The sequence below is a fragment of the Capra hircus genome, chromosome 3, assembly GCF_001704415.2.
Source record: "Capra hircus breed San Clemente chromosome 3, ASM170441v1, whole genome shotgun sequence".
NCBI classification, from domain to species: Eukaryota; Metazoa; Chordata; class Mammalia; order Artiodactyla; family Bovidae; genus Capra; species Capra hircus.
This window is the reverse complement of record NC_030810.1, coordinates 38819600-38843029: the sequence shown is the minus strand read 5'-3', so window position 1 is coordinate 38843029 and position 23430 is coordinate 38819600. Positions and strand designations below refer to the sequence as shown.

At 38.2% G+C, this 23430-nt stretch overlaps 1 protein-coding gene across 3 annotated transcripts in view; it reads left to right on the top strand.

Moving 5' to 3' along the window:
* ITGB3BP (integrin subunit beta 3 binding protein) overlaps positions 1-23430 on the top strand; it is a 90820-nt gene that overhangs the window by 21551 nt on the left and 45839 nt on the right. For all 3 annotated transcript variants that reach the window (XM_018045059.1, XM_018045053.1, XM_005678320.3), the window contains one exon: positions 14334-14469. In XM_018045059.1, coding sequence (XP_017900548.1) covers positions 14334-14469 — 136 coding nt within the window. The remainder of the gene's footprint in view (positions 1-14333; positions 14470-23430) is intronic.

Here is a 23430-nt window from a genome sequence, read left to right as displayed (position 1 = left end):
ACTTTCATCAGTTCCGTGGATTGTCTTTCTTGGTAGACTCCTTTGATACACAAAAGTTTAAAATTTTGATGAAGTCCAGCTTATTTTTTTTTTTGATGGCTTGTGCAATCTATGGTAATGCAGACTTCTACTATGTTTCTTCCCAGGAGTTTTATAGTGTTTAGCACATATGTTAAAAATCTAATAGATAATAGAGTTCATTTTTGACATGGTGTGATGTTAGGGGCATGTAGTTCATTTGTCCTAGCAATGTTCGTTAAAAAGCTATTATTTCCCCCATTGAATGGCCTTAGAACTCTTATTGAAGATTAGTTGACTGTAAATATATGAGTTTATTTTTGAACTCTCAAATCTATTCCATTTGTCTACAGATCTGATCTTATGCCACCACCATGCTGTGTTTCAAAATAAAAAAGTTTTTTAATTACTATAAATTTGAAAATAGGAAATATGAGTCTTCCGACTTTGTTCTCTTTGTTGCAGAGATTGGGCTGTAGTTTTTTTTTAAGGTATTTATCTGGTTTTGCTATCAGAGTAATGTTGGTCTCATAGAATGAGTTAAAAAGTGTTCCCTGCTTTTTTATAGAATTTGAGAAGAATTGTTGTCACTTCTTTAAATGCTGGTGGAATTCACCAGTGAAGCTGTCTGGCGTTACAGTTTTCTTTTTAACAAGTTTTCTGAATTAATCTAATCTCTTTACTTGCTTTTAATGTGTTCCAGTTTTCCATTTCTCCATGATTCAGTCCTGGTGGGCTGTGTATTTTGGGGAATTTGTCCACTTCATCTAGATTAGCTAATCTGTTGGCATACAACTGTTCGTAGTATCCCCTTATAACCCCTTTTATTTCTCCAAGGTTGGTTGTAATATCTGCCCCCTCATTCCTGATTTTAGTAATTTAAATCTTATTTCTTTCTTGGTCAGTCTAGATAAAGGTTTGTTGGTTTTGGTTTTTTTTTTTTCCCCCAAAGAACCAACTTTTGAATTCATTGATCTCTTTTTTCTTATTTTCCATTTCGTTTGCTTTCACCTTAATATTAATATTTTTTTTCTTCTAGTGTCTTTGGGTTTAGTTTATTCCTTTTTTAATTTCTTAAGTTGTAAGCTTAGGTTATTGATTTGAGAGCTTTCTTCTTTTTTTAATGTGTTTAAATTCTTCTCTGAGTACTACTTTCCATCCCATAAGTTTTTATATATGTTACGGTTCATTTTCATTTTCCTCAATATGTTTTCTAATTTCCTTTTTGATTGGTTGTCTAGGAATATGTTATTTAATTTCTATAAATTCATTTTCCAAATGTCTTTATATTTTTAATTTGTAATTTTATTCTATTGTGATTAGAAACTGTTCTTTATGTGGTTCTACTTTTTTTCACATTTACTGAGTGTTTTTTTTTTTTTTTTGCTGCTTAACATATCTTCTCTCCTGGCTAATATTACATGGGCACTTGAGAAGAATGTATTTTCTGCTGTTGTTGGATGGAGGGCTCAATAGATATGTGTTAGGTCTAATTGGTATATAGTATTGTTCGTCTTCTGTTTCCTTGCTGATTTTTGTCTACTTGGTCTATCTATTGAAAATGGGACATTGAAGTTTCCAGCTATTATTTTTCTTTTTCTTCCTTCAGTCTATCAGCTTTTGCTCCTTGTATTTTGGGGCTCTCTTGTTAGATGTGTGTGTGTGTTTATAATTTTTTTTGTCTTCTTTTGTTTCAGTATCAGTAAGTCTTTATTCATTGAGTTTTCTTGGTGAGAAGAGGAAAGGGAAAAAGGATCAGCATATAGCAGAAACATATAGTGAAGTATTGCAGAAAGGAAGGAAGTACCCAGTACAGCCAGGAACACACACTGCTGATAGTCACCAAAGGTCAAGGGAGCTCAGTTTTCTCTAGTTCAGGAATGAGAAGAAGGAGTCAGGGGAAGAACAAAGAGGATCAGGCTATCCTTCCTTCCCTATAAATTCAAGAACTGGCACAAAGCTTTGGTGTCTAGTATTAAAACATGGAGTTGTTAATTTGTCCATCTCTTATTAAACATAAATTTCGACTTAAGTTTTTTGTATCTGCCTAAAAGCAGGTCAGGAAGCGACAGTTAGAACTGGGCATGGAACAATAGACTGGTTCCAAATAGGAAAAGGAGTACGTCAAGGCTGTATATTGTCACCCTGCTTATTTAACTTATATGCAGAGTACATCTTGAGAAACGCTGGACTGGAAGAAACACAAGCTGGAATCAAGATTGCCAGGAGAAATATCAATAACCTCAGATATGCAGATGACACCACCCTTATGGCAGAAAGTGAAGAGGAACTAAAAAGCCTCTTGATGAAAGTGAAAGAGGAGAGTGAAAAAGTTGACTTCAAGCTCAACATTCAGAAAACAAAGATCATGGCATCTGGTCCCATCGCTTCATGGCAAATAGATGGGGAAACAGTGTCAGCGTTTATTTTTTTGGGCTCCAAAATCACTGCAGATGGTGACTGCAGCCATGAAATTAAAAGACCCTTACTTCTTGGAAGAAAAGTTATGAACAACCTAGACAGTATATTCAAAAGCGGAGACATTACTTTGCCGAATAAGGTCCGTCTAGTTAAGGCTATGGTTTTTCCTGCGGTCATGTATGGATATAAGAGTTGGACTGTGAAGAAGGCTGAGCGCCGAAGAATTGATGCTTTTGAACTGTGGTGTTGGAGAAGACTCTTGAGAGTCCCTTGGATTGCAAGGAGATCCAACCAGTCCATTCTGAAGGAGATCAGCCCTGGGATTTCTTTGGAAGGAATGATGCTAAAGCTGAAACTCCAGTACTTTGGCCACCTCATGCGAAGAGTTGACTCATTGGAAAAGACTCTGATGCTGGGAGGAATTGGGGGCAGGAGGAAAAGGGGATGACAGAGGATAAGATGGCTAGATGGCATCACTGACTCGATGGATGTGAATCTGAGTGAACTCCGGGAGTTGGTGATGGACAGGGAGGCCTGGCATACTGCGATTCATAGGGTCGCAAAGAGTCGGACACAACTGAGCGACTGAACTGAACTGAAAAGCTCCTGAGTGACTTAAATATACATTCGTCTTCCTCTCTTGGTTTCCCACCCCTTCTTTCTATATGAAAACCTCCCATTTCTCCTCTCTTAATAGGAAATTAAGTAGATTTGGTTCATTCATATACCAGTGTAAGTTTTGACATGAATCATATCAAGGAGTAGTCTTGACTCAAAAGGTTTGGCACAAGGAATGACATTCTTAACATCTTCAGGTTATTTTACACAAATCATTCAGAAGTTTTGCAGATACTCAAGAATCACATGAGTATGTCTGTGTAAGGTAGGAGTCAAGCTTTTAGGAAAAATCTGGTTTAAAACAGGAAATAGAGAAAGGAGAAAAAAGTATGACCCAAGGCTTTCACTTTTTTCCTCTTTGTTGTTATTGTTTAGTTGCTAAGTCGTGTCTGACTCTTTGTGACCCCTTGGACTATAGCCCACCAGACTCCTCTGATCATGAAATTTCCCAAGGAAATACACTGGAGTGAGTTGCCATTTCCTTCTCCATTTCTTCAACTTTAGTGAGATATAATTGATCAAAATATAAGATATTTAAAGTGTACGATGTGATGATTTGATTTCTAGATTGTGAACATGTATATTCATTGTGTATACATATGTGTATGTGTGTCTTTTTATACACACACACATTGTGAAAGGATTGTTTCCATCTATTAATCCATCTATAACTTCAACTTTTTCTTTTTCTTTTTTGGTAAGAACATTTAAGTTATACCCTTCTAGCAGATTTTAGTTACAATATAATAGTGTTATTAGTTATAGTCACCATGCTGTCCGTTAGATCCTCAGACCTTATTTATCTTACAATGAAAGTTTGTACCCTCTGTTCCTCCATTTCCCAGTGACTAAAAACCACTTTCCTACTGTCTGTTTCTGTGAATTAGACCTTTTTATTTTCTTCACATATAAATGAGACCGTGAAGTGGTTTGTTTTTCTCTCTCATTGCATTTCACTTAGCATAATGTTCTCCAGGTTCATTCATGTTGTCACTAATAACAGAATTTCCCACTTTAAGAAGAGCAGCCTCAAGATGATGTTTCAGATCCCTTTGGCTGCTGAACAATCCTCTGAAAGATACTTCATATTTTTTCTTTTGATACAAAAGAAAGTTGTAAAAAAAAAAAAAAAAGAAAGTTATATACAATTAAAACCCAAAAGCACATTTGGAAAGATCAATACATTTACGTAGTCTGTCACATAACTGTCACCAAATCATTAGCTGTCAAGCTTTACAAATCCCAGACAGTTATTTAAATGGATGGAAAATTAGCAAATGAAAAAATATTCAGTGTTATTCGTCATTGAGAATACAATTTAAAACCACAAAGTGATACCATTCCCACTCACTAGAATAGCTAAGTTCAGTTCAGTGTCTCAGTCGTGCATGACTCTTTGCAACGCCAGACAGGAGCACGCCAGGCTTCTCTGTCCATCAACAGCTCCCAGAGCTTGCTCACGCTCATGTCCATTGAGTTGGTGATGCTATCCAATATCTCACCTTCTATTGTCCGCTTCTCCTCTTGCCTTCAATCTTTCCCAATATCAGGGTCTTTTCAGCTGAGTCACTTTTTCACATCAGGTGGCCAAAGTATTGGAGTTTCAGCTTCAGCATCAGTTTTTCCAATGAATATTCAGGACTGATTTCCTTTAGGATAGACTGATTTCATTTCCTTTCAGTCCAAGGGACTCTTGAGAGTTTTCTCCAACACCACATTTCAAAAGCATCAATTCTTTGGTGCTCAGCTTTCTGTATGGTCCAACTCTCACATCCATACATGGAAAAACCAATGGCTATGTCTAGATGGAACTTTGTTGGCAAAGTAATGGCTCTGTCTTCTAATATGCTGTCTAGGTTGTCATAGCTTTTCTTCAAGAAGCAAATGTCTTTTAATTTCATAGCTGCAGTCACCATCTGCAGTGACTTTGGAGCCCAAGAAAATAGTCTCTGTTTCCATTGTTTCCCCATCTATTTGTCATAAAGTGATGGGACCAGATGCCATGATCTTAGTTTTTTGAATGTTGAATTTTAAGCCAGCTTTTGGAGTGTCAGACCACGTCAGTATTTTTGCCATGAGAACCTCATGAACAGTATGAAAAGAATAGCTAAATAACAATATCAAAACAGAATGACTTTAAAAACCAACACAGGAACGCCTAAAACAATCTAAGGATTGGTGAGGATGTTCAGCATTTAGAGCCCTCATTTATAGATAGCAATTTAAAAGGATATAAACACTGTGGGAAAGGAGTACCTCGAGGCTGTATATTGTCACCCTGCTTATTTAACTTATATGCAGAGCACATCATGCGAAACGCAGGGCTGGATGAAGCACAAGCTGGAATCAAGATTGCCGGGAGAAATATCAATAACCTCAGCTATGCAGATGACACCACCCTTATGGCAGAAAGCAAAGAGGAACTAAAGAGTTTCTTGATGAAAGAGGAGAATGAAAAGGCTGGCTTAAAATTCAACATTCCGAAAACGAAGATCATGGCATCCGGTCCCATCACTTCATGGCAAATAGATGGGGAAACAATGGAAACAGTGAGAGATTTTATTTTCCTGGGCTCCAAAATCACTGCAGTTGGTGACTACAGCCATGAAATTAAGACACTTGCTCCTTGGAAGAAAAGCCATGACAAACCTAGACAGCATATTAGAAAGCAGAGCCATTACTTTGCTAACAAAGGTCCGTCAAGTCAAAGCTATGGTTTTCCCAGTAGTCATGTATGTGAGAGTTAGACTATAAAGAAAGCTGAACACCGAAGAATTGATGCTTTTGAACTGTGGTGTTGGAGAAGACTCTTGAGAGTCCCTTGGACTGCAAAGAGATCCAACCAGTCCATCCTAAAGGAAATCAGTCCTGAATATTCATTGGAAGGAGTAATACTAAAGCTGAAACTCCAATACTTTGGCCGCCTGAAGCAAAGAACTGACTCATTGGAAAAGACCCTGATGCTGGGAAAGATTGAAGGCGGGAGAAGGGGAATGAGAGAGGATGAGATGGTTAGATGGCATCAACAACTAGATGGACATGAGTTTGAGCCAGCTCTGGGAGTTGTTGATGGACAGGGAAGCCTGGCAAGCTGCAGTCCATGGTGTCAAAAAGAGTCGGACACAATTGAGCGACTGAACTGAACTGAAACACTTTGGAGAACTATTCAGCCTTTATTTTATGTATACAAAATAAATCTATAGCCATCCTGTAGCCTAGCAATTTTACTCCTGGACTTTCCAGGTAAATAAAATCATATAGCCACAAAAAGACATACAAGAATGTTCTTAGCATCTTAATTCATAATAGCCTCTAACTGAAAGCAGTTGATATTTAGGACTCTTTTAGGAACCTTAGGCCTAAATTGTGAAAAATCCCTGAGACAGCTGGTATTTTAAATTTTCTAATTAATTCCATAAGTACTAGTGATGCATAGTATCTTAGGTGCATCATTCCAATAACTGGGTTAGCCAGTATAAGGTTATAAAGAATTGTCTCCATTAGCTACCCTAGTTTTTCTTTTGCTTCTGGTTGTCCAAATACCTACAGTACCTGTATGTTAAACATTTCAGTGATAGCATAGGCTAATATTTCATAATAATAGTAGCAGACCCATTATATCCCATATTTCATCCTGAAAGAACCCTAGGTTGGTACTTTTTAGACTGTTTATAATAGGTAAAAATCAATAACTCTTTGGTAGAATATGTTTTAAACAAGGTGACAAAGCAGGCTACAATTTGTGAAAGAACTTAAGAAAGGATGTCACATATATTTGAAATTATGGAGAGAACATTCATTTCTCTTGTTCTGGGCAGAAAAATCAATGCTCAAATTTTAGTTTTGCTAATATACAAGGTTTGACCTCCTTACAAAAAAGTACAGTGACATTTGAACTAAGTAGGCCAAGTCCTTCAATGTTTGGGGTTTGGCAAAATGGAAATTCTTAAATGGATTCTAGGATCATCTTCAGAGTTTAAAAATTAGGTTAAACTTCGAGAGAATAGAATTTAAAGAAGTGTGATTCTGGGTAAAGAATCCGCTTGCTCAGTGGTAAAGAATCCTTGCCAGTGCAGGAGACACAGGCTTGACCCCTGGTCTAGATCCCACATGCTGTGGAGCAAGTAAACCCGTGTATCACAACTATTGAGCCTGTGCACTAGAGCCTGGGAACCACAACTGCTGAAGCCTGTGTGCCTAGAGCTGGTTCTCCGCAGCAAGAGAAGCCACTGCAATGAAGAGTAGCCCCCACTTGCTACAACTAGAGGAAAGTCCCCTCAGCAACAAAGACCCACCACAGCCAATAAATAGAAATAAAGAAATAAAATTATAAAAAGTTTATACATTTTTGTCTGTAAGTAGACAGATACATATAAATATGCAGAATATTTAGTGGGATAGTAGAGAAAGGTAGATTTTCTTTTTTCCAGTATATTACCATTATATGGGCTTCCCAGATAGCACTTGTGGTAAAGAACCTTCCTGCCAATGCAGGAAGTACAAAAGACTCAGGTTCAGTCCCTGGGTTGGGAATATCTGAATTAGAAAACAGCAACCTGCTCCAGTATTCTTGCCTGGAATCCATGGGGAGAACTCTGGTGGGCTACAGCCCAACGGGCCGCAAAGAGTTGGACGTGACTAAGCACACACACACATTACAATTGTGGACAGACATTTTCCCTCGTAATCAACACAGATCACAAAAAAAAAAGCTAGCAAAGGAGAAGCCTTAGTATTTTTAAGGTGAGGACAAAAATTTTATATATACACACACATGTGCATGCACATGTACACACAACGAAGATCGATTTTGCGAAAGCTAGAAAATTGTTTTCAAGGAGAAATATATGATCTACAGTTGCAATGCTTAGATATTTGGCAATTGGAAAAATAATTTTTGGTGAAAATAGGAAAACAGATTGACATCAATGTACATTAGCGTAGTGACTTTCATTTCTTGTACATACACTGTGAAATAGTTCTGGGCAATAAATTCTTAGAAGAGTGGGGTTGGATTGGATAAATGTCATAGTTTATGACTGAATACATATAAACAGGTGAAAACTCAAGGTAGAGAGGTAATAATAGCCACCTGATAAAGAGACTTAAAACCCTTTCACCTTATGAAAAAGATTGCTTTAGAGCTATAACTTGATATTATAGTTTGATTTTTTTTTAAAAGATATTGGTTACATTTGTGGCTACAGTAGATATAGAAAATAAAGAATAGAACGCCTTTTGTTCCCCCAATACAAAGAAGTATCTATCCTTTAAAATCTTAACTGTAAAAAAATAATTGATGCTATAGATTCTGGAACTAATACCAAAATTATTGGAAAAGGTAACATAGCTACTATTTCTGCCATGGTGTCTTAAAGAATAGTTAACAGTAGAGAATTATATAACTATTTCAAGTCAGCAACCAAGCTAAAGTGTAATTCTACAATGTTTGCAACATATCATGACCCTTTAGACATTTCCTTTATCCCCCAAATCCACCCTTTGCTGTCCATTTCATCTCTACATTTCAGGTTTTTCATACCTTTTGTTTTCACTCATCTAAGCCTCACGCTTCCTTCTCACAGGAATCATGTGAGATTACTGCAGACTATTTTGATTTTCCCTCTTCAAATTTCTATAGCACGCATACTGTCTTTAGAACTGTTCTCTGCTGTTTATGAGGCCAGAACAATTTGCTTCATTCCTGTATATACATTAGCTAGCCAGATCCTGGGTGGTGAGTATTATAGAAAACAAGTTTAAAGGGAATTCAGAACAGGAAACAATTAATAGTGTGATGATGAGTATTTAGAGAAAGTGGATTATGAGTGAGGGACCAAACAGTGAAAGATTAGCTGAGGCCCAAATGAAAAAGATGGCTTAAAACTCAACATTCAGAAAACTAAGATCATGGCATCTGGTCCAGTCACTTCATGGCAAATAGTTGGGGAAACGAAACAGTGAGGAACTTTATTTTGGGAGCTCCAAAATGACTGCAGATGATGACTGCGGCCATGAAATAAAAAGATGCTTGCTCCTTGGAAGGAAAGCTATGATCACCCTACACAGCATATTAAAAAGCAGAGACATTACTTTGCCAGCAAAGATCCGTCTGGTCAAAGCTATGGTTTTTCCAGTAATCATGTATGGATTTGAGAGTTTGGACCATAAAGAAAGCTAAGTGCCAAAGAATTGATGCTTTTGAACTGTGGTGTTGGAGAAGACTCTTGAGAGTCCCTTGGACTGCAAGGAGATCCAACCAGTCCATCCTAAAGGAAATCAGCCCTGAATATTCATTGGAAGGACTGATGCTGAAGCTGAAACTCCAATACTTCGGCCACCTGATGCAAAGAACTGACTCTTTAGAAAACACCCTGATGTTGGGAAAGATTGAAGGCAGGAGGAGAAGGAGATGACACAGGATGAGATGGTTGGATAGCATCACTGACTCGATGGACATGGTTTGAGTAAGCTCCAGGAGTTAGTGATGGACAGGAAAGCCGGTGTGCTGCAGTCCATGGGGTTTCGAAGAGTTCGATACAACTGAGTGACTAAACTGAACTGCACTGAAATGTGAATAGCTTAAGTGACTGGGACTATGCTGCTGCTTAGCTGCTAAGTTGCTTCAGTCGTGTCTGACTCTGCGACCCCGTAGACGGCAGCCCACCAGGCTCCCCCATCCCTGGGATTCTCCAGGCAAGAACACTGGTGTGGGTTGCCATTTCCTTCTCCAGTGGGTGAAAGTGAAGTCACTCAGTCGTGTCCGACTCTTCGCTACCCCATGGACTGCAGCCTACCAGGCTCCTCCGTCCATGGGATTTTCCAGGCCAGAGTACTGGAGTGGGGTGCCATTGCCTTCTCCAGTGGAAAATCCCATACCCCCAGGCTAAAGAAATTATTAGTAATTGCTCTACTTGTAGACTCCTACATCTTCGACCTATCGCACAAGGTATTAATCCTCGTGGTTTGCAACCTAATGAACTGTGGCAAGTGGATGTAACTCATTGCGCTGAACTTTCTCCATCTTCTTTCTTGCATGTCTGTATCGACACTAATTCTTCTTTTATTTGGGTCACACCTCTTTGCAGTCTGGGACTATAGGTGTCATTTAATAATGTATGAATGAACACATGAATATATTTTGAGTGGAATGATGTGGCTAAGTTTATTGGTCTGTTCCTTTTGAATCATCCATTCATCATACATTTTTTAGTTCTAGACAACAAAAATGAAAAAAATTTATTTTCAGAAACATAAATCCTAGTGGAGTATACAGAAATGTAAAGAATTATTAGAATTCACTAACTCCAGTAAGACGTATACACAAGGTCTATGTAAACACAGAGCAGGAAGCTGCAGAGAGGATTTATTTAGAATAGGTCAAATTCTCAAAGGCCTTATATGCTATACTCAATTGTCTGAACATTATTTTGGTTATCATTAGGACGTGTGTCAGAGCAACTTTGTGAAGTTGAAGGACAGCACTAACTCTTCCAAGGATTTTCCTGTGGGTCTTACTAAGAAAACTGCTGAACATTTCTCTTGCCTAGCCCTGTAATTATCCTTCAAGTTCTGCTCAGTTCAGTCGCTCAGTTGTGTCCGACTCTGCGACGCCATAAACCGCAGCACGCCAGGCCTCCCTGTCCGTCAGCAAGTCCCAGACCCCAGCCAAACCCATATCCATTGTGTCGGTGATGCCATCCAACCATCTCATCCTCTGTCGTCCACTTCTCCTCCTGCATTCAGTCTTTCCCGGCATCAGGCTCTTGTCAGATGAGTCAGCTCTCCGCATTAGGTGGCCAAAGTATTGGAGTTTCAGCTTCAACATTAGTCCCTCCAATGAACACTCAGGACTAATCTCCTTTAGGATGGACTGGCTGGATCTCCTTGCAGTCCAAGGGACTCTCAAGAGTCTTCTCCAACACCACAGCTCAAAAGCATCAATTCTTCGGTGCTCAGCTTTCTTCACAGTCCAACTCTCATATCCATACATGACCATTGGAGAAACCATTGCCTTGACTAGACAGACCTTTGTCGGCAAAGTAATGTCTCTGCTTTTTAATATGCTGTGTAGGGTGATCATAACTTTCCTTCCAAGGAGCAAGTGTCTTTTAATTTCAGGGCTGCATTCACCATCTGCAGTGATTTTGGAGTCCAGAAAAATAGTCTGACACTGTTTCCACTGTTTCCCCATCTATTTGCCAAAAAGTGATGGGACCAGAGCCATTATCTTAGTTTTCTGAATGTTGGGCTTTAAGCCAACTTTTCACTCCTCTTTCACTTTCATCAAGAGTTTCTTTTGTTCTTCATCACTTTATAAGGGTGGTGTCATCTGTATATCTCAGGTTATTGATATTTCTCCCAGCAGCCTTGATTCCAGCTTGTGCTTCTTCCAGCCCAGCATTTCTCATGATGTACTCTGCATATAAGTTAAATAAGCAGGGTGACAATATACAGCCTTGCCGTACTCCTTTTCCTATTTGGAACCAGTCTGTTGTTCCATGGCCAGTTCTAGCTGTTGCTTCCTGACCTGTATACAGGTTTCTCAAGAAGTAGTTCAGGTGGTCTGATAGTCCCATCTCTTTCAGAGTCTTCCACAGTATATTGTGATTCACACAGTCAAAAGCTTTGGCATAGTCAATAAAGCAGAAATAGATGTTTTTCTGGAACTCTCTTGCTTTTTCCATGATCCAGTGGATGTTGGCAATTTGATGTCTGGTTCCTGTGCCTTTTCTAAAACCAGCTTGAACATCTGGATGTTCATGGTTGACGTATTGCTGAAGCCTGGCTTGGAAAATTTTGACCATTACTTTACTAGCGAGTGAGATGAGTGGAATTGTATGGTAGTTTAAACATTCTTCGGCATTACTTTTCTTTTAGATTAGAATGAAAACTGACCTTTTCCAGTCCTGTGGCCACTGCTCAGTTTTCCACATTTGCTGACATTGAGTGCAGCACTTTCACAGCATCATCTTTTAGAATTTGAAATAGCTCAACTGGAATTCCATCACCTCCACTAGCTTTGTTCATGGCCTTCCTAAGGCCCACTTGACTTCACATTTCAGGATGTCCAGCTCTAGGTGTGTGTGAGTGAACATGCCATTGGGATTATCTGGATCTTGAAGATCTTTTTTGTACAGTTCTTCTCTGTATTCTTGCCACCTCTTCTTCATATCTTCTGCTTCTGTTAGGTCCATACCATTTCTGTCCTTTATTGAGCCCATGTTTGTGTGAAATGTTCCCTTGGTATCTCTAATTTTCTTGAAGATGTCTCTAGTCTTTCCCATTCTGTTGTTTTCCTCTGTTTCTTTGCATTGGTCACTGAGGAAGGCTTTCTTATCTCTCCTTGCTGTTCTTTGGAACTCTGCATTCAGATGCTTAGATCTTTCCTTTTCTCCTTTGCTTTTCGCTTCACTTCTTTTCACAGCTGTTTGTAAGGCCTCCTCAGACAGCGATTTTGCTTTTTTGCATTTCCTTTTCTTGGGGATGGTCTTGATCCCTGTCTGCTGAACAATGTCATGATCCTCCGTCTATAGTTCATCAGGCACTCTGTCTATCAGGTCTAGGCCCTTAAATCTATTTCTCACTTCCACTGCATAGTCATAAGGGATTTGATTTAGGTCATACCTGAATGGTCTAGTGGTTTTCCCCACTTTCTTCAATTTAAGTCTGAATTTGGTAATAAGGAGTTCATGATCTGAGCCACAATCAGCTCCTGGTCTTGTTTTTACTGACTGTATACAGCTTCTCCATCTTTGGCTGTAAAGGATATAATCCATCTGATTTCGGTGTTGACCATCTGGTGATGTCCATGTGTAGAGTTGTCTCTTGTGTTGTTGGAAGAGGATGTTTGCTATGACCAGTGCGTTCTCTTGGCAGATCTCTGGTAGCCTTTGCCCTGCTTCATTCTGTACTCCAAGGCTAAATTTGCCTGTTACTCCAGGTGTTTCTTGACTTCCTACTTTTGCATTCCAGTCCCCTATAATGAAAAGGACATCTTTTTTGGGTGTTAGTTCTATAAGGTCTTGTAGGTCTTCATAGAACCATTCAACTTCAGCTTCTTTGGCATTACTGGTCAGGGCATAGACTTGGATTACCGTGGTATTGAATGGTTTGCCTTGGAAACGAACAGAGATCATTGTGTTGTTTTTGAGACTGCGTCCAAGTACTGCATTTTGGACTCTTGTTGACTGTGATGGCTGCTCCATTTTTTCTAAGGGATTCCTGCCCACAGTAGTAGATATAATGGCCATCTGAGTTAAATTCACCCATTCCAGTCCATTTTAGTTCGCTGATTCCTAGAATGTCAATGTTCACTCTTGCCATCTTTTGTTTGATCACTTCCAATTTGCCTTGATTCATGGACCCGACATTCCAGGTTCCGATGCAATATTGCTCTTTACAGCATCAGGCCTTTCTTCTATCACCAGTCGCATCCAGAGCTGTTGTTTTTGCTGGGTGTTGTTTTTGCTTTGGCTGCATCCTTCATTCTTTCTGGAGTTATTTCCCCACTGGTCTCCAGTAGCATATTGGGCACCTACCGACGTGGGGAGTTCCTCTTTCAGTATCCTATCATTTTGCCTTTTCATACTGTTCATGGGGTTCTCAAGGCAAGAATACTGAAGTGGTTTGCCATTCCCTTCTCCAGTGGACGACATTCTGTCAGACCTCTCCACCGTGACCCGCCCGTCTTGGGTGGCCCCACATGGCATGGCTTAGTTTCACTGAGTTAGTTAGACAAGGCTGTGATCCATGTGATTAGATTGGCTAGTTGTCTGTGATTGTGGTTTCAGTCTGTCTGCCCTCTGATGGCCTCTCTCAGCGTCTACCATCTTACTTGGGTTTCTCTTACCTTGGACGTGGGGTAACTCCTCTTGGCCACTGCCCCTGACCTTGGACGTGGGGTAGCTCTTCGGCTGTGCTCGTGTGCCGTTGCAGCCGCCACGCTCATGCTGACAGCAAATGTCAGGATGTAACTGTGAGAGTTGGCCATCTCTACTTGCTTGGAAATACCATCTCAGAAGGTAGCAACCCTTCAGTGTTAAAACTTCATAATCATTAGATTGAGATACCCTAATTAGTATGGAGACCTGAAAAATGTGCATACCTTGAAATACCAGTGTTCACTTTGAAGATAGTAATGGTGTATATTTAAATCAAAAAAGAAAGAGCAAAAAAAAGAGTATTTGTTTGAATTTTTTGAGTTTTTCAAATGTATTTCCGAAGGTCTGTAACTAAACATAATATATTTGTCCCAAATTAATATTTATTTCTAGTCATTTGATTCTCCTAAAATCACAAGGAAGAAAAGTGCTGCAGCCTATTCTCCAACAACTGGAACCTGTCAAATGAGCCCAATTGCTTCTCCCACAAGCTCAAAAGAACAAGAAAACAGAAATGGACCGTCAAATGGTTAGTTGAACATTCTTTTCTGCTTATTGTGAGATTTTTTTCTAGGTATTGGTTAAATTGGAATTTTTATTTAATAATACGTGAATCCTGCAGCAGCTGATTTTTGTCTTTTTTAAAGAATTCAACATAGAAAAGACTAGAATATAGGTAATACTTTGGACATAAATGTAAACTCTAGGCAGTTACATTAAAATGGTGCTGTAGATTTTGTTACCTTACTTTCCCATCCATTAAATAGAAATTATGGCCTGACTGCCTTCAGCCACTATCAATTATAATAGTATAGCCCCTTAACAAGTTAACAAGCTATCCATCATGTGCATAAATTAGAGGGTGCATAATTCAGGTAGTGCACTACATTTTAAGAATAATACTTCTAAATGTTATTTTTATTCATGTTGTCCATTTAGTTTTATCTACATTTCCTGTGTCTTTATAGCTTGTTTATTGTATTTCATTCTCTTCTGTTACTATTTTAAGTGTACTTGCAAAAGGTTTGTATAATTACTGTTAGAGAATAATCTAACTTTAATATGAAATTCTTTATTTTAAATTGTTGTTAGTTTAATTTTGACCACACATCTTTCTTATCCTCTGGTAGTTTATTGCTAAAATATTCATTTAAAAGCTGTAGGAATCTAGATTTCATAGGCTTAATTTTTAATATTGTATAAAAGTCGTGAATCAGTGACATGTCAAGTTTTTATAATATGAAATACTAAGTAGGCTTAAATTTTTTTTTTTAGGCTTAAATTTAAAAGAATATATTTTAGATATTCTGTGATTAGCCTGATTCATACTTATTGTAAAACATTTGAGTGCTAAGTATATACTGGAAGCTACAGAGAAACAACGAATTCTCCTCATTTTACCTAATTTGTTGTAATGAAACCTGTAATGAGATCTTAACTTTTGAATGACTTTAATCAGGTGCTTCTTAATCTTAAAGGTATCACTGTTAAGTTTGCTTCAAAAATACATGAAGATGTGTATGTTTTCTTCAAGCTCTATAGTTCTGTGTTGTTGTTTTTTTCTTTAATTCATTTGATACACCTTTTGTTTAAAATTAAAAATTAGTGCCTTAGATATGAAACATCTCTATACTGAAATGGGAATAGATATTAAGTGGATACATACTTAATTTCCATATTGAAATTAAATATGGACTTAAGGGAACATTTCTTTTGCCCATAAAAAGATTGGTCACATGATCTCAGTTGACATTTAAGTGGATAATTATCACCGGTTATAGTACTTGGTAAGCTGTTTTTTGAAAAGTCATATAGCAAGAGTTCCTAGGGTGCTGGTAATATTCTATTTCTATATGATGGCTATGCTGGTTCACTCTATAATTATTCATTAAACTGTACATATGTGTTTTATGTATTCTTTGATATATAGTTCTCACACAAGTCTCAGAATTCTGCCTAGGATCTTATAGCAGATTATGTCATTTGTAGTCATTATATTGATTTTCCTAATATGTCATCTTATTGTATTTTAGAAATAGAAAAGCTTGAGTCTTACAACTTAAGTTCTAAATGAAATTATAACTTCTGTTAACAGTGTTACTTTTTAAGTATTATACAAAACACAAGGTACAATTTAAATAAGGACTTCTGCTTAAAGCACATTTTCAAAGACATTTTAGGTGCTCTTCCCATCACTCTTAGGATATAGTGCAAAACTTTATCATGACTTTTAGGGCTATATGTCATTCAATACCTGATCATCTCATCTGTCTCATTTATTCTCCTGCCCTTCCCATGTTTACAGTACTTCAGCCACTCTTACTTTCTGGCAATTTGTCAATCATGCTGAGCCTGTTGCCTCCACAAGAACTGTACTTGCACTTCTTTCAACCTGGAATATTCTTCCTCCAGGTATTTATATGTGCTTTCTATGTTCAGTTGAATTACATACTATGTGAACAGGTGGCAATATTAAATTTAAATTTATTTACAGTTATAAAAGGAAAAAAATCTAGATCTGAGTCTTCGCTCTACTTAAATTCTACATAGTCTTCAAATGGAGTGACTGCTTCCAGTTTATACAGTGAAGATACACCTACACACACACTCTCTCTCTCTCATTTGTCATCATGTATATTGATTACGTTTATGTATGGTTGTGTGTGTGTCATTATACTGCCCTACCCCTTAGTAGGGGTCATCCCCATCCCTGCTGTTGCTGCTGCTAAGTCGCTTCAGTCGTGTCCGACTCTGTACGACCCCATAGATGGCAGCCCACCAGGCTCCCCCGTCCCTGGGATTCTCCAGGCAAGTACCACTTGGCAAATTTTTCCAAAGTAGTATCCTTTTTAGAGGAGAGAAAAGATGGTAAAATTTTCTGTTCCTTTACTCCTAAGAATGCTTCTGGTTTTTAATAGTTGGGGTGGAAGGATAAACACCAAATTTGCATAGTCAAAGAAAGTACTTGTAAAATAGACAATAGATGTGTAGAAATCACCCCAGATTGGAGCAGTGTCAACAGCATAGACAGATACACAGATGGAGTATATGATAAAACAGTAAAGAAAAGTAATGGATAGAATAAACTCCAACATATGTCAAATAGGAGTTCTACAATAAAGAAGAGAAAAAGGAGCAGAGGCAGTAGTCTAAGTTATACGGACTATCAGGTTTTCATAGTTGAGGAAAGATGGGAATTTCCAGATTAGAATAACATGCTTTGTCTGAGCAGGATGAATTAAAACAAATTCATACCTAATCATATCATAATAAAACTGCAGAACATCAAAAACAAAGAGAAAACTTTAGCAACTGGCTGCCATTAGACTTCTCATCAGTAGTTATAGACTGCAGCAGGAAATGGAATAACACCAACTGAAATCACATCTGAATTTTTCATTCAGGAAGTAAGAATGAAGTAACGGTATTTTCATTCAGTCTGAGAAAATTAACCATTCACAGATACTCCTTGAAAGATTATTAAAGAATATTCTTCTGTGCATACATGCTTATAACTGAGCCTCAAATAAAGGAATGGAATGCAAAGAGCAGTGGTAAAATAATAAATTAGCAAGCATGTCGGTAAATCTGTAAACCTAGTTATAACAATGTGATTACCAATCCTGCTGACCATAAGGCAAAAGAGTGGGTTAAAAACAAGTACTAATAGACCATAAGAACTTGGAAGATATATGTGGAAGCAGAAAGGAATTACAAATTTAAGGTCTTTGTAATCTTCAGGGAGAAGATGGAATATCTGTCAGTTGAACTTTTAATTGTGTTTTTGTTTACTTCCCTTTAAAATGCAGAAAATAACATCTACCTCAGGATTGTTGTAAGAATTAAAAGAATTAACATACAAAAAGTACTTAGAACAGTGACTGGCATATAGTGAAGTGAAGTGGCACAGTCGTGTCTGACCCTTTGGGACGCCGTGGACTGTAAGCCTACCGGGCTCCTCTGTCCGTGGGATTTTCCAGGCAAGAGTCCTGGAGTGGGTTGCCATTTCCTTCTGCGGGGTATCTTCCCAACGGATCAAACCCGGGTCTTCCACATTGTAGACAGACGCTTTACGGTCTGAGCCACCAGGGAAGTCCTGGCATAGAGTAAGTGTTCAATATATATTTTCAGTTCCGTTCAGTCACTCAGTCATGTCCAAATCTTTGTGACCCATGGATTGCAGCATGCCAGACTTCCCTGTCCATCACCAACTCCTAGAGCTTACTCAAACTCATGTCCATTGAGCTTACTCAACCATCTCATCCTCTGTCGTCCCCTTCTCCAACCCACTTCATTCTTTCCCAGCATCAGGGTCTTCTCCAGTGAGTCAGTTCTTCGCATCAGGTGGCCAAATATTGGAGTTTCAGCTTCACTGTCAGTCCTTCCTATCAATATTCAGTATTGATCTCCTTTAGGATGGACTGGTTGGACCTCATTTCAGTCCAAGGGACTCACAAGAGTCTTCTCCACCACCACAGGTCAAAAGCATCAATTCTTTGGTGCTCAGCTTTCTTTATAGTCCAACTCTCACATCCATACATGACTACTGGAAAAAGCAAGGCTTTGACTAGATGGGCCTTTGCTGGCAAAGTAATGTCTCTGCTTTTTAACATGCTGTCTAGGTTGATCATAGCTTTTCTTTCAAGGAGCACACGTCTTTTAATTTCATGGCTACAGTCACCATCTGCAGTGATTTTCAGTTCAGTTCAGTTGCTCAGTTGTGTCCAACCCTTTGCAACCCCATGAATCACAGCACGCCAGGCCTCCCTGTCCATCACCAACTCCCGGAGTTCACTCAGACTCACGTCCATTGAGTCAGTGATGCCATCCAGCCATCTCATCCTCTGTCATGCCCTTCTCCTCCTGCCCCCAATCCCTCCCAGAATCAGAGTCTTTTCCAATGAGTCAGCTCTTCGCATGAGGTGGCCAAAGTACTGGAGTTTCAGCTTAAGCATCATTCCAAAGAAATCCCAGGGTTGATCTCCTTCAAATGGACTGGTTGGAAAAACTTGCAGTCCAAGGACCTCTCAAGAGTCTTCTCCAACACCACAGGTCAAAAGCATCAATTCTTCTGGACTCAGCTTTCTTCACAGTCCAACTCTAACATCCATACATGACCATTGGAAGAACCATAGCCTTGACTAGACGGACGTTAGTCGGCAAAGTAATGTAATGTCTCTCCTTTTGAATATGCTATCTAGGTTGGTCATAACTGTTCTGCCAAGAAGTAAGGGTCTTTTAATTTCATGGCTGCAGTCACCAACCACAGTGATTTTGGAGTCCAAAAAAATAAAGTCTGGCACTGTTTCTACTGTTTCCCCATCTATTTGCCAAAAAGTGATGGGACCAGATGCCATGATCTTCTTTTTCTGAATGTTGAGATTTAAGCCAACTTTTTCACTCTCCTCTTTCACTTTCAACAAGAGGCTTTTTAGTTCCTCTTCACTTTCTGCCATAAGGGTGGTGTCATCTACATATCTGAGGTTATTGATATTTCTCCAGGCAATCTTGATTCTACCTTGTGCTTCTTCTAGCCCAGAGTTTCTCATGATGTACTCTGCATATAAGTTAAATAAGCAGGGTGACAATATACAGCCTTGATGTACTCCTTTTCCTAATTGGAACCAGTCTGTTTTTCCATGTCCAGTTCTAACTGCTGCTTCCTGACCTGCATATAGGTTTCTCAAGAGGCAGGTCAGGTGGTCTGGTATTCCCATCTGTCTCAGAATTTTCCACAGTGATTTTGGAGCCCTCCAAAATAAAGTCTCTCACTGTTTCCATTGCTTCCTCATCTATTTGCCATGAATTGATGGGATGGGATGCTATGATCTTAGTTTTCTGAATGTTGAATTTTAAGCCAGCTTTTTCACTCTTCTTTCATTTTCATCAAGAGGCTCTTCAGTTCCTCTTTGCTTTCTGCCATAAGGGTGGTATCATCTGCATATCTGAGGTTATTGATATTTCTCCTGGCTATCTTGATTCCAGCTTGTGCTCTATCCAGCCTGGCATTTCACATGATGTACTCTGCATATAAGTTAAATAAACAGGGTGACCATATCCAGCCTTGACATGGTTCTTCCCTGATTTGGAACCAGTCTGTTCCATGTCCATTTCTAACTGTTGCTTCTTGACCTGCATACAGATTTCTCAGGAGGCAGGAAAGGTGGTCTGGTATTCTCATCTCTTGAAGAATTTTCCAGTTTATTTTGATCCACACAGTCAAAGGCTTTGATGTAGTCAATAAAGCAGAAATAGATGTTTTTCTGGAACACTCTTGCTTTTTCAGTGATCCAACAGATGTTGGCAGTTTGATCTCGTTACTCTGCCTTTTCTAAATCCAGCTTGAACATCTGGAAGCTTTCTGTTCACATATTGTTGATGCCTGGCTTGTAGAATTTTGAACATTACTTTGCTAGAGTGTGAGATGAGTGCAATTGTGCGGTAGTTTGAACATTCTTTGGCATTTCCTTTCTTTGGGATTGAAATGAAAACTGATCTTTTCCAGTCCTGTGGCCACTGCTGAGTTTTCCAATTTTGCTGGCATACTGAGTGCAACACTTTAACAGCATCATCTTTTAGGATTTGAAATAGCTCAACTGGAATTCCATCATCTCCACTAGCTTTGTTAGTAGTGATGCTTCCTAAGGCCCACTTGACTTCATATCCCAGGATGTCTGTCTCCCAGTGAATGGTCATGCCATCGTGGTTATCTGGGTCATGAAGATCTTTTTTGTATAGTTCTTCTGTGTATTCTGTACACCTCTTAATATCTTCTGCTTCTGTTAGGTCCATACCATTTTCATTCTTTATTGTGCCCATCTTTGCATGAAATGTTCCCTTGGTAGCTCTGATTTTCCTGAAGAGATCTGTAGTCTTTCCCACTCTATTGTTTTCCTCTATTTCTTTGCACTGATCACTGAGGAAGGCTTTCTTATCTTTCCTTGCTATTCTTTGGAAATCAGCATTCAAATGGGTATATCTTTCCTTTTCTCCTTTGCCCTTAGCTTCTCTTCTTTTCTCAGCTATTTGTAAGGCCTCATCGGACAACCATTTTGCCTTTTTACGTTTCTTTTTTTGGGGGATGGTCTTGATCCCTGCCTCCTGTACAGTGTCACAAACCTCTGTCCATAGTTCATCAGGCACTCTGTCTATCAGATCTAATCCCCTGAATCTGTTTATCACTTACACTGTATAATTGTAAGGGATTTGATTTAGGTCATACCTGAATGATTTAGTGGTTTTTCTTACTCTCTTCAATTTAAGTCTGAATTTTGCCCTAAGGAAATACATATTTTAGCTGTTTTTATGAACATTATTATCAAAGACATCATATGATTTATTATAAAGTGGTAGAAAGAACAGTATATACTAGCTTCTTTTAAAAAACTAAGAGTTTGTATAAGAATATTAATATTAATATAGACCAAAGTAGTTATTATGACAAAAGGGCTTTATTGCAAATAATAGAACTTTTTATGTAACGAAAGAATGAAAGATTCACTACCAAAAAAGGAATCCTGAACCGATGTGCATGAAAAATAAAAACTCAAGCAAAACGTGACAAAATAGGACAGTATTACAAGGAGAAACTCACAAGTCCTTAATGATAGTAGGCTATTTTTTCAGAAACTGATAAAATAGATTTTAAAAGTTAGGAATGATAGAGATGGTTTATGTGTTTGTTTTTATTGTCATTCAAACAATACTTTTTCTTCCAGTTTTATTGAACTATAATTGACATACTGTTTAAGATGTTCAACGTAATGATTTGACTTAGGTACATCATGAAATGATTATCACAGTTAGTTTAGTGAACATCCATCACCCGTTTCACTTTTCTGTTGTTCTTTAGTCTCTCAGTTGTGTCCTACTCTTTGCTACCCCATGGACTGCAGCATGCAGGCTTCCCTGTCCTTCACCATCTCCCAGAGCTTGCTCATTTCACATAGATATAAATAAAAGGAAAAAAGTTTTCCCTGTGATGGTAGCTGTTAGCTTTCTCTCTTAACGGCTTTCATATATAACATACCACAGTATTAATTATATTCATCATGTTGTATGTCACATACCTTGTACTTTCTTGTCTCATGACTAAGGTTTGTACCTTTTGACTACCTTCGTCTCATTCCTCCTTCCCACTACTATGTGCCTCTAGTTGTATTCTATAGTGGCTGCACCAATTTATATTCCCACTAGTAGTGCATAAAGATTCTCTTTTCCCCATATCCTTGTCAACACTTGTTGATTCTTCTATTTTGATAATAGCCATTCTGACCACATATGAGGTTTTGATTTGTATTTCCATGATTATTAGTCATTTGAGCATCTTTTCATGTGCCTGCTGGCTATCTATATATCTTCTTTGGAAAAATGTCTGTTGAGACCCTCTGCCTGTTTTATAATCAGGTTGTTTGGTTTTTTGATGTTGAATTGTTTATGTTCTTTGTATATTTGGGATATTAACTCCTTACTAGACATATCTTTTTGAAATATCTTTTCCATTCAGTAGACAGTAGTTTCCTTTACTATGCAAAACTTTTTTAGTTTGATATATTTCCATTTATTTATTTTTGCTTTTGTTTCTCTTGCCTGAGAAGATAATATCCAAAAAGAATATTACTAAGTCAGATGTCAAAGATCTTACTGCCTATGCTTTCTTCTAGAAGTTTTATGGTTTTAGGTCTTACATTGGAATCAGAGTGTGAAACTCCAGTTTTGTTCTTTCTCAAGACTGGATATTTGAGTATCTTTTTTGTTATAAAGTATAAAATATTTAGAATTGAGTGATAAAAACATGTCAGCACGTAGAGGAAAAAATTTATACCTAAACATGGCATGATAATGAAAGCATTCATAGTAGATTTACATTTATCAGTGCATATATTTTAAAAGGATGACTAAAAACTAACAAGCTGAACATTCAGCTCAGAAAGAAAAAGAACAATAGAACAAACCATAGAAAGTAGAAGGAAATAAGAAAAATATAAACCAAAAAATATTACATAGAAATGGTTCAATTAAAAGAATAATAGGATCTCATTCACCCCTTAGCCTACAGACTCCAACTTAATCTGCAATAACTCTTTTAGAAAAAAAATTTTAGTGTGTGACACCTTAGGCAAGTAATTTTAAACCTCTCTGGGCCTAGGTTTTCCTCAATTCTTAACTTCTGATTTGGGACCAAAAGATCCCTGAGATGTGCCAAGTGTAAAGTATATTTATTAAGAAGCAGCGTGATACTGGCCTAAACCTGCTTGAACTTTAATTTATTAGTAAATAATCATGGCATCTTGGCTAATAGAATGATCTTTGTAGCTAAATGGCTGGATTTAGATCCTGAATGTACCACTTACTAGCACTAGAGCTTCAGATAAATTTTATGACCATTCTGTGCATTTGTTGTCTCATCTGCAAAATGGGAATAAGAATGACTATCTCAGAGGTGTGCAGATTGACTAGTTAATATAACATTTAAAACAGTGCCTAGCCC